The following is a 15,829-nucleotide window of genomic DNA, read 5'->3' as shown; positions in this document are numbered from 1 at the left end:
TTTTTTATGTTAGATGGTTTTATGTTAGATTATGTTGATAGCATCTTTTAGGATCATTTTCCAAAATGAAGAATCTATATTGTGTCTTATGGGACTAAGTATATTCTGATAAAAGCAGTGCGGGGAAGGGGAAGATTGAGGATTGTTAACTTCTGAGCAGGGAACATAAGATAAATTTGTTACAGCATGGTGGTTGAGTTGCAAAATCCCTGGTTTGAATTTTGCCTCTTTCATGAAAGCATTAAATGCCTCAGGGACTTACTGTGAAGTTAGTGCCATAATTTTGGCTTAATATTACTGTTGTTGTTTTTATTGTTGTTGTGTGCCTTCAAGTTGTTTCTGATTCATGGCAACCCTATGGGGTTTTCTTGGTAAGATTTCTTCAGAGGAGGTTTGCCATTGCCTTTCTCTGAGGCTGAGAGCATGTGACTTGCCCAAGGTTACCCAGTGGGTTTCATGACCAAGCTGGGAATCAAACCTTGGTATCCAGTGTTATAATCCAACGCTTAAACCACTATGTCATTCTCGGTTTTGCATATTCAGATTATATGCGTTTGGACAGCTTAGTTTTTATTTGTACTGAATTTTTATATTTATAGGAATCCCTTTCTTCCTCTGTTTATATTTCCGTTTTGTATTGCATTGAATTGGCCTTTGGCTGCTTTGTTTTTTATGTCCATTTAATGGAATAATAATAATAATAATAATAATAATAATACTGCAATATTGAAAATTCTAAATTACTACTGTATATAAATGTTAAGTACTGTTAAAAATGGAACCATACACTGTCCACTCAGAATTAAATCCCAAAAGATTAAATAGGGGTGGTGGTTGTTATGTGCTTTTAGGTTGGATCTGGTTTATGGAAATCCTTTTACAGTTTTCTTGACAAGATTTGTCCATAAGAAGTTTGCCTTTGTCCTCCTTGAGGCTGAGAAAGTATGACTTTACCTAAGTCAGTCAATGGGTTTCCATGGCTGAGCAGGGATTGGAGAATAAATTGCTTTTCATATCTAGGCTGACGGCTGGGATCCAGTATTCTCTTAAATTCCATTAAATTGGGTTGGACTTCTGAGTAGTCTTGTATGTGATGTTACTGTGAAGAACTACTGTTCTTGGAAAACTGAACCTACAGCCCTTTTATAGTTTTTTTTCTTCTTCTTGGCTTGTTCTCTTGACAATAGAATAAATTAGTATTTGGAATTACACAAATTTGTTGCTTGGCTCTTCTTCCACAGATTTGGATGATATCCAAATAGACGGGAAAATCTGCAACATTCTACCTAAGAACTAGCTCAGCAATCTGTATTTGAAACTTTTGTTTACTCATGCTCTATCTTTGAAGCAAGAATGGGCCAAATTCTTTTATCTGTGCTGATTTCCAGATATTTTACAGTAAGATGCAGAACAATTTGTCTAGACATCTTTCTTCAGTATTTCTTGATACAGAAATGGTAAATACTTGTAAATTAAAAGTGTCTTGCAAATACATTACCAAAACTGCTCATATTATTAAGATTAAATGAATATTAAAATTAATGTATTCAAGGTTCTGAAAAGTCTTGTTTATAAAAATAACCTAATAGCGTTGGACAAGCAGGAGCCAAGATTACGTCCTCCAGACCTGTGTAACCTACAGCATTCAACTCAGAGTGATTTTGTCTGCAAAGTCCTGTACAAAGTCTTCACAAAGAGCTGCCAAGTGGTTAAAATACTGCTCTTGTGGGACAAAATGTAAAAGGGCCCTGATTACTCGAGACAGTTCTGTTGGATGACACTATATGGATGCAATGGAGTTCCTCCACACTCAAATCACCATCATCCTGCCCCACACAGAAAACTACGTCCAGAGTGTGTCCTGCTGCACAGGTGGCACCAGATACTACTTGGGATAGACCCATGGTTGTCATAGAGGACATGAAGTCCTGAGCTGCTTCTGACAGAGGTCTCTGCATCGATTTTGGAATCCCTTTAGCTGAGGAGACTCCAACATTACCAGCAAGACCAATAGGGAAAATGTTGTTGTTATTATTATTATTATACTTTATTTATATAGCGCTGCAGATTTACACAGTGCTGTACATACAAACAACAATAATAAAACTGATAAAAATGAAATGCTGAGCAGCAGTTTTCTTTGAGCAGTTTTCCACCCAATCATGGATCCATCAGATGATGTTTCTATCTATTCCATATTTAGTATAATGGGGGGAGGGAGCGGATCAAATGCTTTGCTGAAATCCAGATAAATGAGATCCACAGCATTCCCACCATCTACTAAACTAGTGGCCTAATTAATACACACTCAGGTTTAGTTTGGCAAGATTTGTTCTTAATAAATCCATGCTGGTTCCTACTGCATTGTCATTAAAATACTTGCAGATGGACTCCTGTATAATCCATTCTAATATTTTTCCTGGTATTGAGGTCAGACTGGCTGGTCTGTAGTTTCCTGGATTTTTTTTTTTTTTAATAGAGAGACAGTGTTTGCCCTTCTCCAATTCTCTGGCACCTCACCTGTTCTGCAAGAATTGTCAGAAATGATGGCAAGGGGTTTAGACAGTTATCAGTAAGTTCCTTGAATACTCTGGTGTACTTCATCTAGCCTTGCAAATTTATACTCATGTTAACTAGGTGGTTCCTTACTAACTCCTTATCACTCTTGATTTGTAACCTGGATTCCTTGCCAAGGTCTCTGCTGAAGTATAGAAGTACACAGTTCTATTTTGGGGGGGGGGGGGACTTAAGCAAAATAGGTGTGTACTTGAAGATACAATAGGTTTGCCTGTTACTTTTTTCTTTCGAGTAATTCCTTCAAGTACCGAAACAGAGTTTGTAAAGGTTAAATTTGGCAATTAAAATTACCTTAACATTTCCTTTTGCAAATACTATGATATCATGGAGTTAATGTAATCCTTTAACTGCTGCTGCTAACCACACCCCACTGACACATGCAATATGTATGAGAAGTTCTTTATGCCAATTGATCCTGTATATCTCTGCAAAGCCATACAATTTCATGTCCTTATTTTATTATAGAATGGGTCAATGTTGCCAATGATCTTCTGACAAAATGTAATCTAAATCTGCGTGCTAACAGTCTCTCTGACTGTGGAGCTGAAGTATTTATTCGTCTTTATGAATCAATACTGGGAGAGCGTGTTCCAGGTAAGAATATATATGTCTTACTATCTTCTGCTTCTAAAGCAATGTTTTTTCAGGTGTTCGTATGCACATTTACAATGTACAATTACACTTACTGAGTTGGATATAAATGGCAACATATAACTTGCTGTCCAAGGGTTTTCTTTAGCATTCTGAACAAATATTTGCATCATTTTTTAAAGTCTAACTCTCTCCCAGTTGTAATTAGACTTAAAGGACCTGAAGTGAAAAATAAATGTTACATTCTGATGTAATGTCAGACTATCTCTAGATATACCTCTTGACTATCCCACCATCACCACCATCATTCTTCTTCCTAGTGGTTTCTTCCACCCGCATCCTGTATCTGGAATTTTTGTGCTGATAGATAGCTGTAATCCTGTTCACACATACCTTGGAGAAATTCTCACTGAGATCAATGGGGCTTACTCCTGAGTAGAAATATATTTGCTGGCATCCTGTTGGTTAGTCCTAACTAGAGTAGACCCATTCAATCAGTTGTTGAATGGTGAATCAGCACATAAGAAAATTCTGTTAATCCAATTGATACACTCTAGTTAGGACTAACAACAGGATTTATATCAGTGATTTGTAGCCTCAGCTATTTACACAGAGTATATTTAGTTAACATCAATTTTGACAAACAGTGTTTTATTTAGAGTTCCTAGGCATGACATAACTGAGAAAGTGTGGGTAAGAATTTATCTCAGATGGTGTTTTTTCATTTTTGTTTTTACTGCACTGAATGTAATAGCAGTTTGGTATTCTCATATGTTAAGCAATTGTTATATGAGCTTCTACAATCTTACTTCTGTGAAAACATCTGTGTAGGCTTGTACTTGGATTACATGAGAAGTAGATAGTTTCTCAGGTTCTGTGAGGTTACAATGATGTGATTCCATTGTTTTATAGATTTCATCGCTATACCAAGTTGTCAAGAAGATGATGCGCATAATGTGCAGGCAGTAATAGATTCTTTGGCACTGGATTACTTGCAGGTCAGCTTATCGCATATAACTGGTAGGTACCCATGTCTTAATGGACAGTAATTTATTGGGAAAATGAACAAAATAATCTTGTGACCCAGCCTGCTAGATAGTTGCTATTTAGAGTAAGATGAAATACATAGAATCATAGAATCATAGAATCATAGAGTTGGAAGAGACCACTAGGGCCATCCAGTCCAACCCCCTGCCATGCAGGAAATCCAATTCAAAGCATCCCTGACAGATGGCCATCCAGCCTCTGTTTAAAGACCTCCAAGGAAGGAGACTCTATCACCTTCCGAGGAAGTGCATTCCACTGTCGAACAGCCCTTACTGTCAGGAAGTTCCTCCTAATGTTCAGGTGGAATCTCTTTTCCTGTAGCTTGCATCCATTGTTCCGGGTCCTGTTCTCTGGAGCAGCAGAGAACAAGCTTGCTCCCTCTTCAATATGACATCCTTTCAAATATTTAAACAGGGCTATCATATCACCTCTTAACCTTCTTTTCTCCAGGCTAAACATCCCCAGCTCCCTAAGTCGTTCCTCATAGGGCATGGTTTCCAGACCCTTCACCATTTTTGTCGCCCTCCTTTGGACACGCACCAGTTTCTCAATGTCCTTTCTGAATTGTGGTGCCCAGAACTGGACACAATATTCTAGGTGGGGCCTGACCAAAGCAGAATACAGTGGCACTATTACTTCTCTTGATCTAGACACTATACTTCTATTGATGCAGCCTAAAATAGCATTGGCCTTTTTAGCTGCCGCATCATACTGTTCACTCATGTTCAACTTGTGGTCTACTTGGACTCCTAGATCCCTTTCACACGTAGTTTCATTCAGCCAGGTGTCACCCATCCTATATCTGTGCATTTTATTTTTCCGCCCTAAGTGCAATACCTTACATTTCTCTGTGTTGAATTTCATTTTGTTAGCTTTGGCCCAGCTTTCTAGTCTATTCAGGTCATTTTGAATCTTGATCCTGTCCTCTGGGGTATTAGCTATTCCTCCTAATTTGGTGTCATCTGCAAATTTGATAAGTATGCTCCCAATTCTGTCATCCAGGTCATTGATAAAGATGTTGAATAGCACTGGGCCCAGGACAGAGCCCTGTGGGACCCCACTGGTCACTTCTCTCCAGGATGAAAAGGAGCCATTGTTGAGCACCCTTTGGGTTCGGCCGGTCAACCAATTACAGATCCATTTAACAGTTCCTTTGTCTAGCCCACATTTTACAAGCTTGTTTGCAAGAATGTCATGGGAAACCTTGTCAAAGGCCTTACTGAAATCAAGATATACTATATCCACAGCATTCCCTTCATCTACCAAGCTGGTAATTTTATCAAAGAAAGAGATTAGGTTTGTCTGGCATGACTTGTTTCTCTGAAACCCATGTTGACTTTTTGTGATTATGGCATTGCCTTCTAGATGTTCACAGACTCTCTGTTTAATGATCTGCTCCAGAATCTTTCCTGGTATTGATGTCAGACTAACTGGACGATAATTGTTGGGATCCTCTTTTTTCTCCTTTTTGAAGATGGGGACAACGTTTGCCCTCCTCCAGTCTGCTGGGATCTCTCCTGTTCTCCAGGAGTTTTCAAATATGATTGCCAATGGCTCCGATATTACTTTTGCCAGTTCTTTTAATACCCTTGGATGGAGTTCATCTGGTCACGGAGACTTAAATTCATTTAGATTAACAAGGTGTTCCTCTACTATCTCTTTACTTATTCTGTGCTGAAATTCCCCTATTCTGTCCTCTGCTCCATTATCCTCAGGTTGAGCACCCTTTGCCTTTTCTGAGAAGACTGAGGCAAAGAAGGTGTTGAGTAATTCTGCCTTTTCTCTGTCTTCTGTTAGCATTTTGCCATCTTCTCCACGCAGTGACCCTACCGTTTCCTTCTTCTTCCTTTTGCTGCTGACATATCCAAAAAAGCCCTTTTTATTGTTCTTAACCTCTCTAGCAAGCCTGAGTTCATTCTGCGCTTTAGCTTTTCTGACTTTACCCCTACACATGCCTGCTATTTCTTTGAATTCCTTTTTTGTGATTTCCCCCTTTTTCCATTTCTTATACATGTTCCGTTTCAAACTTAGCTCAGTTGAAAGTTCCTTAGTCATCCATCCTGGTTTCTTGAGACACCTCCCGTTTTTCTTTCTCACTGGAACTGTTTGAAATTGTGCCTTCAGTATCTCTCTTTTGAGAAACTCCCATCCATCCTGAACTCCTTTATCTTTTAGTATTTCTGACCATGGAATCGCCCTCAATACTTCTCTAAGTTTACTGAAATTCGCTCTCCTAAAGTCTAGGATGCGTGTCTGACTATGACTGGCTTCTCCTTTCCACTGTATTACAAACTCCAGGAGAACATGGTCACTTCCACCTAATGATCCCACCACTTGCACCCCATTAACCAAGTCATCCTTGTTGGTTAGGATCAGATCTAAAATAGCTGACCCCCTTGTTGCCTCTTCCACCTTTTGGACCATGAAATTGTCTTCCAGGCAAGTGAGGAATTTGCTAGACCTTGAGGATTTTGTTGAGTTTGACTTCCAGCAAATATCAGGGTAGTTGAAGTCGCCCATCACTACTACATCTCTCCTTTCTGAGTGTGTGGTCATCTGTTCTAGAAAGGCGTCATCCAATTCCTCAGTCTGACTTGGGGGTCTGTAGTAGACTCCCACTGTAACATCCTTGTTGTTTCCCTCCCCTTTGATTCTTATCCAGATGCTCTCCACCTGGCTTCCATGATTGATGTCCAGGATCTCTTCACTGGTGTAAATATCTCTGACATATAGTGCTATTCCTCCTCCTTTCTTGTTTGGCCTATTTCTCTTAAAAAGGTTATACCCCTCTATTTCCACATTCCAATCATGAGACTCATCCCACCAGGTTTCAGTGATGCCTATTATATCATATTTGCTTTGTTGTACTAGGAGTTCGAGTTCATCCTGCTTATTTCCCATGCTCTGTGCATTAGTGTAGAGACATCGCAGACCATGGTTCCCTTTTACTTGCTGCCTGTGCAAGTTTTTTTGCCTCCCACTGTTGGGTCCTTGCACTGTTTGCCTTGTTTCCTCTGTGTCAGTTTGACTATTTTCGCCATCCCTTTCGCCTTCCTTAATATTGTCTCCCTTCCCCTCGGAACTCAGTTTAAAGCTCTCCTGATCAAGTTCTTGAGACTGTTGGCAAAAACATTTCTTCCAACTGGCGTGAGATGCAACCCGTCTGTTGCAAGAAGTCCCTCCTCATGGAACCGCAGCCCATGATCGAAGAATCCAAATCCTTCTCGGCGGCACCATCTGCGAAGCCAGTTGTTCACATCTGCTATTTTCCTCTCCCTTCCTGGACCATGCCCTTCAACTGGCAGAAGAGACGAGATGACAACCTGTACATCCATTCCTTTCAGCTTCCTACCAAGCGCCTCGTAATCCCTTTTGATGTTCTGAATGCTGTGTCTTGCAGTATCATTAGTTCCCACGTGGACCAAAAGGAAGGGGTATTGGTCAGTAGGCTTGACCAGTCTTGTCAGCCTCTCTGTCACATCACGGATCTTTGCACCTGGAAGACAACACACCTCTCGAGACATCTTGTCAGGCCTACAAATCACTGCTTCTGTACCCCTCAGCAAGGAGTCCCCCACTACGACCACACGCCTCCTCCGAGGCTTAGCAGCGACTGTTCCCTCGGGTGGGACTCTCAGGTTCCCCTGCTCTGTCCCAGAAGTCTGTCCATGCTGCTCTTCTTCATCCTCCTTGATAAGGGAAAGAGCTTCAAATCGATTCTCTAGCTGCAAGCTCCCCGAACAATTCCTTCTTGGCTTACTTCTCTTTGTGACATTCCTCCAGCTGTCTGCCTCCTCTGTTTGGCAAGTGACCTCTTCCACCCTAGCATCTTGCTCTGCGTGGTACTCATCCAAGATGGTTAGTTCTATTGTGTCCAGGAAATCCTCTTGTTCCCTAATCTGCTGAAGTGTAGCTACATGTGAGTGCTTGCCTGGCTGGAGCCATCAAGAATTTTATTTCACCTTGGATACATAATAGTGTACATAATATACAATATGGAAAATTTATGAGTCAGTTTTAAAGACTATGATTATGTTCTTCCTTGCTTGGAAGTAGAATCATAGAATGGAGTAAGTTGCCTTGCAGTTCAGTCTTTGTCAGGTCTACACGGATGTATTAAATTCAGTGAGCTTATTCCTAAATAAATAGATATAGAAATGCCTTGCTTGAAAGATATTAGAATAGTGGATTTGTAAACTAAGGTATTTGATACAAAATAATTTTGTTTGAGTAAAACTAGCAACATTCTTATTGTAATTGATGACAGTACATGCAAGAAAATGTTTTTGGACTCATGTTTTATTTAGTAAAACCATCAAAACAATTAAATAAGTAGTTACGTTTAAGACATCCAACACTTCATAGCAGAACATATAGCAGCATCTATTGTATTCTGCTCAATTAAAACTAGATCATGCTGTGCAGCGTCCTGGTTTCTATTGGCAGCAAGAAAGGAAGTTTTAATGCTGTGCTCCTTGTGAATATGACCTCCTCCAGGAAAAAAAACCCTGTGGCAATAAACATTGACAAGTTATGTATCAGGAATGTGGACTTTGCACCTGGTTGAATAAGAATAAGAATACAATGCATATCTGTGGGAATTTGGTTCCACCCCCTCCCAAGAATAAGAGAAAATGTGGGACTTCAAGCCCTATATTAGTCAATGGGAGGCAATGTGCACACACCCACATTAGTACAACTGCAGGCGCACACTGCCACTGGCTAATATTGAGGGGAGGGCATCCTGATGGCTAGCTTACTGGTATGATGGGACACACTGTAATAATATTTTTAGATAGCACAGGGATAGGAAATAGTGGCCCGAAAGATGTTTTTGGCTTGCACTTCTCAGCAGGCCCATCCAGCATAGTCAAAAGTAATATTATGGGAGTTGCAGTCAGAAACATCTGAAGGACTGGAATTGCCTATCTCTGAGCTGGCCGGTAAAGTGAGATATAGTAGTGTAAGCTAAACTGTAGTTAGAAATAAATATTTTAAGGATTGCTTTGATTGCACTGACACTATTGTTGCATTTTCAGTACTAATCACAGTAGTGATTCAGTATCTTTGTTTATAACTGGGAACAAATAGACTTTTCACCAGAATTATTTCATTGTTATAGTCCAGCCACCTTACTTAGAGCCAGCAATTAGCATTTATATGACAGGGGGCTGGGGAACTCTATCCACCCTTCTGAGAATCTCAGAGGGCCGCATCCCCCTTTTCACCTCCTGCACCTCTGTCCCTTAAATTTTTCCACAAAATTGGCCAATTGACATTCTCCACAAAGCCTTCTGAGGGTACAACTCTCTATTTAAGGCCTTTCTGCTACTCCAGGCCTATATTTACGGCTTCATTAGAGACTTTTTTCAAAACTGGCAATGACTGGATGGTTAAGCAAACTACGCTTCCCAAAACAAAGAGTCTGTTGCATCAATCTTCTCTCAGCCTGGGTACAGTGTGTTGAACTACAGCATTCACCATCCCTAGCATGGTTGGCCATGCTAGCTGGAGGTGCTGGGAGTTCAACACACCTGGAGGGATCCAGATTAGGAAAGGATGTGTTACATAGTGGAGTTAGTTCATTAGGTCAATTCTTGTATTACTAGGGGATGCTAATTTGAAATGTATCCCTGAACCCTGGCACAGTCCATCCTTATTCCTGCTGTAAAGAGTATATATCATCCATGTCTTTTCCTTCTCTTATACAAGATTAACACTTTTCTGTTCAGGAGAAAATATTGTGAAAGGTGACAAGGAATCCATTAGAAATCTCTTGGAAATATTTGATGGCTTACTTGAATACCTTACTGAAGAAATCAGTGAGACTGCTTCTCAGAATGGCGGTGAGCAAAAAGACAGCATTTTCTGTGTCGATACAATATTCTATACATTTGTCTGTACTTGTATTTTTGTGTCCATGGGGGTGTTGGTAGGGAAGAAGGTTAAAATTAAAAGTATATTAACATTTTACTGTACCACCAGCTACCAACTTCTGAACCTAAGTACACACACACACATATGTTCCTTGCAATGCAAATGCTGATGATAGTTTAGGGTGAAAAACCCATTTTATGTGAAAATCATATGAATTGAAGCAATTCTGTTTTAAATTGCTGGCTCTGTTTATTGGGGCAGTGATGTCCACAGGACTCTGAAAAGTCCAGGTCCATGGATTTACCTAGTTCAGCTTAATCCCCTGTTAGAATCCTTGCAGTCATGGGAACATACAGTAAAATAACATTGCAGCATGGAGTAGGATGAGCTGCAAAGCAGGAAGGGGAGAATGACATGAGGTTACCATTTCTGGTGACAGATGTTCTTCAAAATGTGACGGTCTCCCCTTATTTAGAGCTGTGGAAATTGCCTGAGAGGCATGCATAAATCACAGGGTGTTTCTTGAAGAAAGGGCTAAATCTATACTAAATATGTGGAACAATGAATACTTTGTGTAAAGTTTTAAATATGTTTCCAGCTTTGGGATCTAGCAAGCCTTCTTGGGTAGTTGATGTTACAGCAAGATGAAGGGACCAAGCAGATTCCATTGCTGCAGAAATGTGTAGGATAGATAGGCCTTTATGAAAAGAGATGCTTTTCAAGATTTGCAGGGCTTGGACTTTTGGAGCTTTATACAAGTAGTCATTAACACCTTTACCTACACCTTGACCTTTCCCTGGAACCCAGTAGATTTTAAAAGGGTCTGATTGTGCCTCAAATTACTGAATTTTGAATCTTAAGCTGTTTCTGTTGTTGTGTACCTTCAAGTCACATCTGGCTTATGGCGATCCTAAGGTGGGCCTATCATGGGGTTTTCTTGACAAGATTTGTTCAGTGGAGGTTTGCTATTGCCGTCCCCTGAGGCTCAGAGCATGTGACTTGTCCAAGGTCACCCAGTGGGTTCACGGCCAAGCTGGGAATCGAACCCTTGTCTCCAGAGTCACAGTCCAACATTCAAAACACTACACCATTTGGGCTGTCAATCTTAAAATACCTAATTTTGGAAGATTCAGCAGAACAACAGGTTACAAGCAAGCCAGAGGTTTTTCATAACTCTTTTCTTGTTGTCTCTCAGAAAAATAAGCACATGGAAAGCCATTTTATACTGCACTGGATTATTGATTAATCTAGCCCAGTGTGGTCTTTGATTGACAGCTGCTCTCCTGGGTTTTAGACAGACTGCCTGGATGTGCCAGGGATCAATCCTGGAGCCCCTTACACAAAAGTTTACATTCTGCCACTGAGCTGCACTTTTCCACAACAGTCTTTGATACATTGATTCTTTTCCACAACAGTTGTTAAAAGCCAGATGACCTTGGGATCAGTCTTGCATTTTCAGTTGCACTAGTCCTTAGTGAGAGTGCAAAACATTAACCTCATGCTCTTGTTAACTGAATTTTCCTCATAATTGGAATCATTTTTCTAATTTCTGTGGGACAATGATATTAAGCATGTTGCCAAAGAATTGGCTACTATAAATAAATGCTCACACTAAAATAATCTAAACTATATGATAGCAAAGTACAGTGGGCCTTGGTATCTGCTGGGGTTTTATTCCATGAATACCCAAATCTGTAGATGCTTGGGTCCCATTATGAACAGTGGGGTAGTAAAATGATGTCATGACAAAGTTAAGGTTTGCTTTTGAAATTTAAAAAATAATAATTTTCAATCCAGGGATGGCTGAATCCAAGGATGCAATATTAGTGGAAATGGAGAGCTGACTGTAGAAAGTGGCTGGTAGAAGATCAACAATCCTGAATTAGTCTTCATGACAATGCCATAAGGGATGTTTAAAGTGGCCCCAAGATCCAAACATTAAAAAAAACCACAACACTTTTGGCCTCCAGTGTCTTCTGGGAGCATGAGAACAATTTCACCATGAATTTGCCCCAAGTGGCTAACTTCCGGATCAATTCCTGTTAGTGCAAAAAACCACCAACAACAAAACAAAAAACAAAAACCAGGCCTAAAATGGCCCCAAACCCCAACAGTTGTCCACCCCTGATACAAACCATTGTGCCAGTACAGTATGAAACAGTAGGATTACAATTTAGCAATGTATATCTTATGCCAGTTCAGATGGGTACAATGAAGTAAGGATTGTTTGCAACATTTTACCTTGATGGCAGAGATCTGTCTAGTTCTTTCTTCATAATATTGCTGCTTATTAACAGATGGTTTTAATCAGATGGCTAAAGATGAAGTCCAATGCCATCATCTGGGAGAGCAAGAAGGTGGCCATGAGGTTCCAGTTTCCTCTTTGAAGCTCTCATCAGCTATCAGGTATCTCAAGTTCATAATTATCTTGTGTTGCCAACTTCAACTATCAATCTATTGCTTATTTTACACCTTTCCTGCAGACTAGGGCTCAAGGTAGCTTAGAAACGACAGAGCATTACAATAAAAGAACATGTATTACAAACATACAAAACTGAGATGGAAACAGTATTAAACAGCAACAGCATCCTTCATTAGGCTGCTTAGCATTTAACATGTTAGTATAAATAGCTTGTTGATCCAAAGATAATTGAAGAAGGTGGCTTGGCAACTATTAAACGAGGCAGCATATGTGATCCTGGTGTCATACTGATTTTATGCCAGGATATGTTGCCTTAAAATTATGCCTTCCTGCCTTTTCAGTATTGGTTATTTCTGTAGTAATTTTTCATTCTCACTTTGTGTATTTTTTACATGGAGCCCTACTTAATTGAACTTTTTCACTGAGCAGATATTGGAAGGTGAGAGAGACAGGATCCTGGATCCTTTGTGCTCACTTCAGTACTATCAAACCTCTTGGATAGGAGTGCAAAGGACAAAGGAAGGGAATCCACTCCTGGACTTAGAAGATTTAAGGTGATCCACAATTGTTCACTGCCAAGTGCTGTGAATTACTCAAAAGCTGCTAGTGACAAGCATACCAGCAAGCAAAGGATCCAGGGAGAAAACCACTGTACCTATTTCCTGAATGGTGCTTCATTCAGACTGCCTAGTAGCTCTTATTCCTGGCTGACAATTCTCCAAGAATAGAGTTTATGTAAGAGTGGGGGCTTGCCTGCAGTAAAAAAACAAAAACAAAAAACTTCTGCCTAATAAGGAGATGGAGAGGAGGGAAACACTCTACTTCTAGGGATATTTGTTGGACCGTTATAAACAGGACTGGGTAGCAAGATGGTGAAAGGCAAAAGCAACCTCTCTGCTCCATAGGCAGGGATACTGTAGTTATCTTTATATAATTCTTGTGACTTCCATCTTGCAACTCCCATCATCCCTCAACCAAAACCAGACACCCATCCAAGAGTTTTACAAACTACCTGGAATTCTGCACATCCCTGACCACAAGAAACAAAATTTGTTTGCCAAGAAATTTGTTGTGTAGTTTACAAAAATGATTACTGCAACGTCCTCCTGGTTGGGCTTTCTCTTTCTCACCTCTGTCCTTTAATCTCTGTCTAGCATTCAGCTGCACGCATTATCACATCCGCCCACCGCTCTGAACATATCTCTCCTGTGTTGGCATCCCTTCACTGGCTCCCCCTCCCTTTCCGTATTCAGTATAAGCTCTTGCTGTCGACGTTTAAAGCCCTCCATGGGCTGGCCCCTCCTTACTTATCAAACCTTCTTTCTCCTCACCTTCCCACCAGGGCCCTCCGTTCTGGTAGTCAAAGTCTGCTGTCCCAGCCCAGGATTTCCTCTGCCCCATCTCGGATTCACCCCTTTTCACTCGCTGCCCCTCACTCCTGGAACCTTCTTCCCCCGCAAACAAGAGCCATCACTTCTTTAACCAGCTTCAAAACAGAGTTGAAGACCATCCTGTTCAGAGAAGCGTTCCCAGGCATTGCATAATTGTCGCTTGCTATTTGATGTTCTTTTGATGCCTGTTTTATCGAACCATTTCCTGTAGTGCTATGTACTTTATATGTATTAGCCTGCTAGCCCCACCACCTTTCCCTTCTCTTTTTATGTCATGTCTTTTTAGATTGTAAGCCTGAGGGCAGGGAACTGTCTAATTAAAAAGATTGTATGTACAGCACTGTGTAAATTTACAGCGCTTTATAAATAAAGGTTAATAATAATAATAATAATACAGTGTGATTGACAGCTTGATCTTATTCCCTCACCTAAGTTAGTGTGCATAGGATTCCTTGCTGGATATAGATGGCTTAGAGCAGGGACATAGCCAAGGGGAGGGGGTTCTTGGGTCCGGACCCCCCCTTCCGTTAGATAAAATGAATGGCGTGTGCTGCTGCGCCACCGCACCCAAGCCCCATTATAATGGTGGCACTTAGTTTGGACTCCCCCCCTTCCCAAAATCCTGGCTATGTCCCTGCTTAGAGTTAGGATAAAAAGCTTTTCCGTGGGTACTATAGGGGCTTAGCCTTCTCAAAATACTAATGATGTTGAAGTGGTCTTATGAACTGCTTGAATTGGGCACCTCTCAATTGAAAGTGCCACCTTGTGGCCAAATGATATAAATGAAGCAAAATCTAGAAGTTACTATAAATTGGACAGATTAGGCTGTGACTGTATTTTGAGAACATGTTGGCTGTATTCCAATGTGCTTTCTATATAATTACTTTATGTTTAGGTCTTCTCAGTCATTAGAGAGAGTCCCATCAGAGGAAGTAGACGGTTCAGATTCTACAAGTGAGCTTATTAAGCTGGGTGACACAGCGTACTTGTTTGCTCTCAGAAATGAAGGTGAGTAAAATCTGTGAGAAACAGGCAAAGGAGAATTACCTAGTGCTAGTGCATGGAGGCAGTTTTAGATCCTTCTCTCTTGGGATAGTTGCCACACAAAAATGCTTGGTATGTATCTGTGTACCACAAGGATTGAGTAATTTCCACTCCATCCTAGTATAATTTCCCCTCCCTTGCATTTTAGTAGATAGGCATAAGGCAAATAGTTATGAAATGTATGTTTCATTATCAAATCCTTGTTTGTATTAACATTTTTCATCTACCGCATCAATAAATGGAAACAACTGTATTTTTTTGGATAAATTCTAATGTCTAGATACAATACTGTCACAACTGTACTAATATAATGAAAACTGAACTTTACTAGCTTGGTGACATACTACTAAACAGAGATTGAGATTCTCCAATAAGCCAGGTGATGATCATACATCTGAAAGCAGAGTATAATATGGATCTGAGAGAACAGCTCATTTTAGTGTAATCCATAAAATATGCTATTGACACATTTTGGTCTCTGTATAGCAAGAAGGATTCATTAACCCAGTATTAGTGTAAATGCCCAGTGGAACAGTGAGATGTGGATTAGATGGTTGTTCAAATGACTATCCAGTTTAAAGTCCCCCATGCTTTTTAGGGAGAGATTGGCTGATTGCCCTGGTGGTGGAAACTGCAAGGTTGCGAGTTCAGTACCAGCCAAGGGCTCAAACTCGACTCAGGCTTGCATCCTTCTGAGGTCGCTAAACTGAGTACCCAGCTTGTTGGGAGCGATTAGCTTACACATTGTAAACCGCTTAGGGAGTGCTTACATGCACTGATAAGTGGTATAGAAATGTATTTGCTATTGCTATTGCAGAGAACTGCCTTAGAATGCTGCCTAGATCAGTTCATTGATTGTTTTTGCCCACAAAGAAGGAGG

The 15,829-nt window shown here is 40.4% G+C and overlaps 1 protein-coding gene across 2 annotated transcripts in view; it reads left to right on the top strand.

Moving 5' to 3' along the window:
- The window catches only part of CEP95 (centrosomal protein 95), a 49,680-nt gene that overhangs the window by 2,759 nt on the left and 31,092 nt on the right, over positions 1-15,829 (top strand). For both annotated transcript variants that reach the window (XM_089476913.1, XM_089476903.1), the window contains exons 2-6: positions 3,043-3,171; positions 4,081-4,188; positions 9,948-10,061; positions 12,390-12,498; positions 14,801-14,913. In XM_089476913.1, coding sequence (XP_089333039.1) covers positions 3,043-3,171; positions 4,081-4,188; positions 9,948-10,061; positions 12,390-12,498; positions 14,801-14,913 — 573 coding nt within the window. The remainder of the gene's footprint in view (positions 1-3,042; positions 3,172-4,080; positions 4,189-9,947; positions 10,062-12,389; positions 12,499-14,800; positions 14,914-15,829) is intronic.

The sequence above is a fragment of the Sceloporus occidentalis genome, unplaced genomic scaffold (genome assembly GCF_023333645.1).
Source record: "Sceloporus occidentalis isolate IW3139 unplaced genomic scaffold, rSceOcc1.0.p SCAF_1, whole genome shotgun sequence".
Lineage (NCBI taxonomy): Eukaryota > Metazoa > Chordata > Lepidosauria > Squamata > Phrynosomatidae > Sceloporus > Sceloporus occidentalis.
This window is presented reverse-complemented; position numbering and strand designations above follow the sequence as displayed.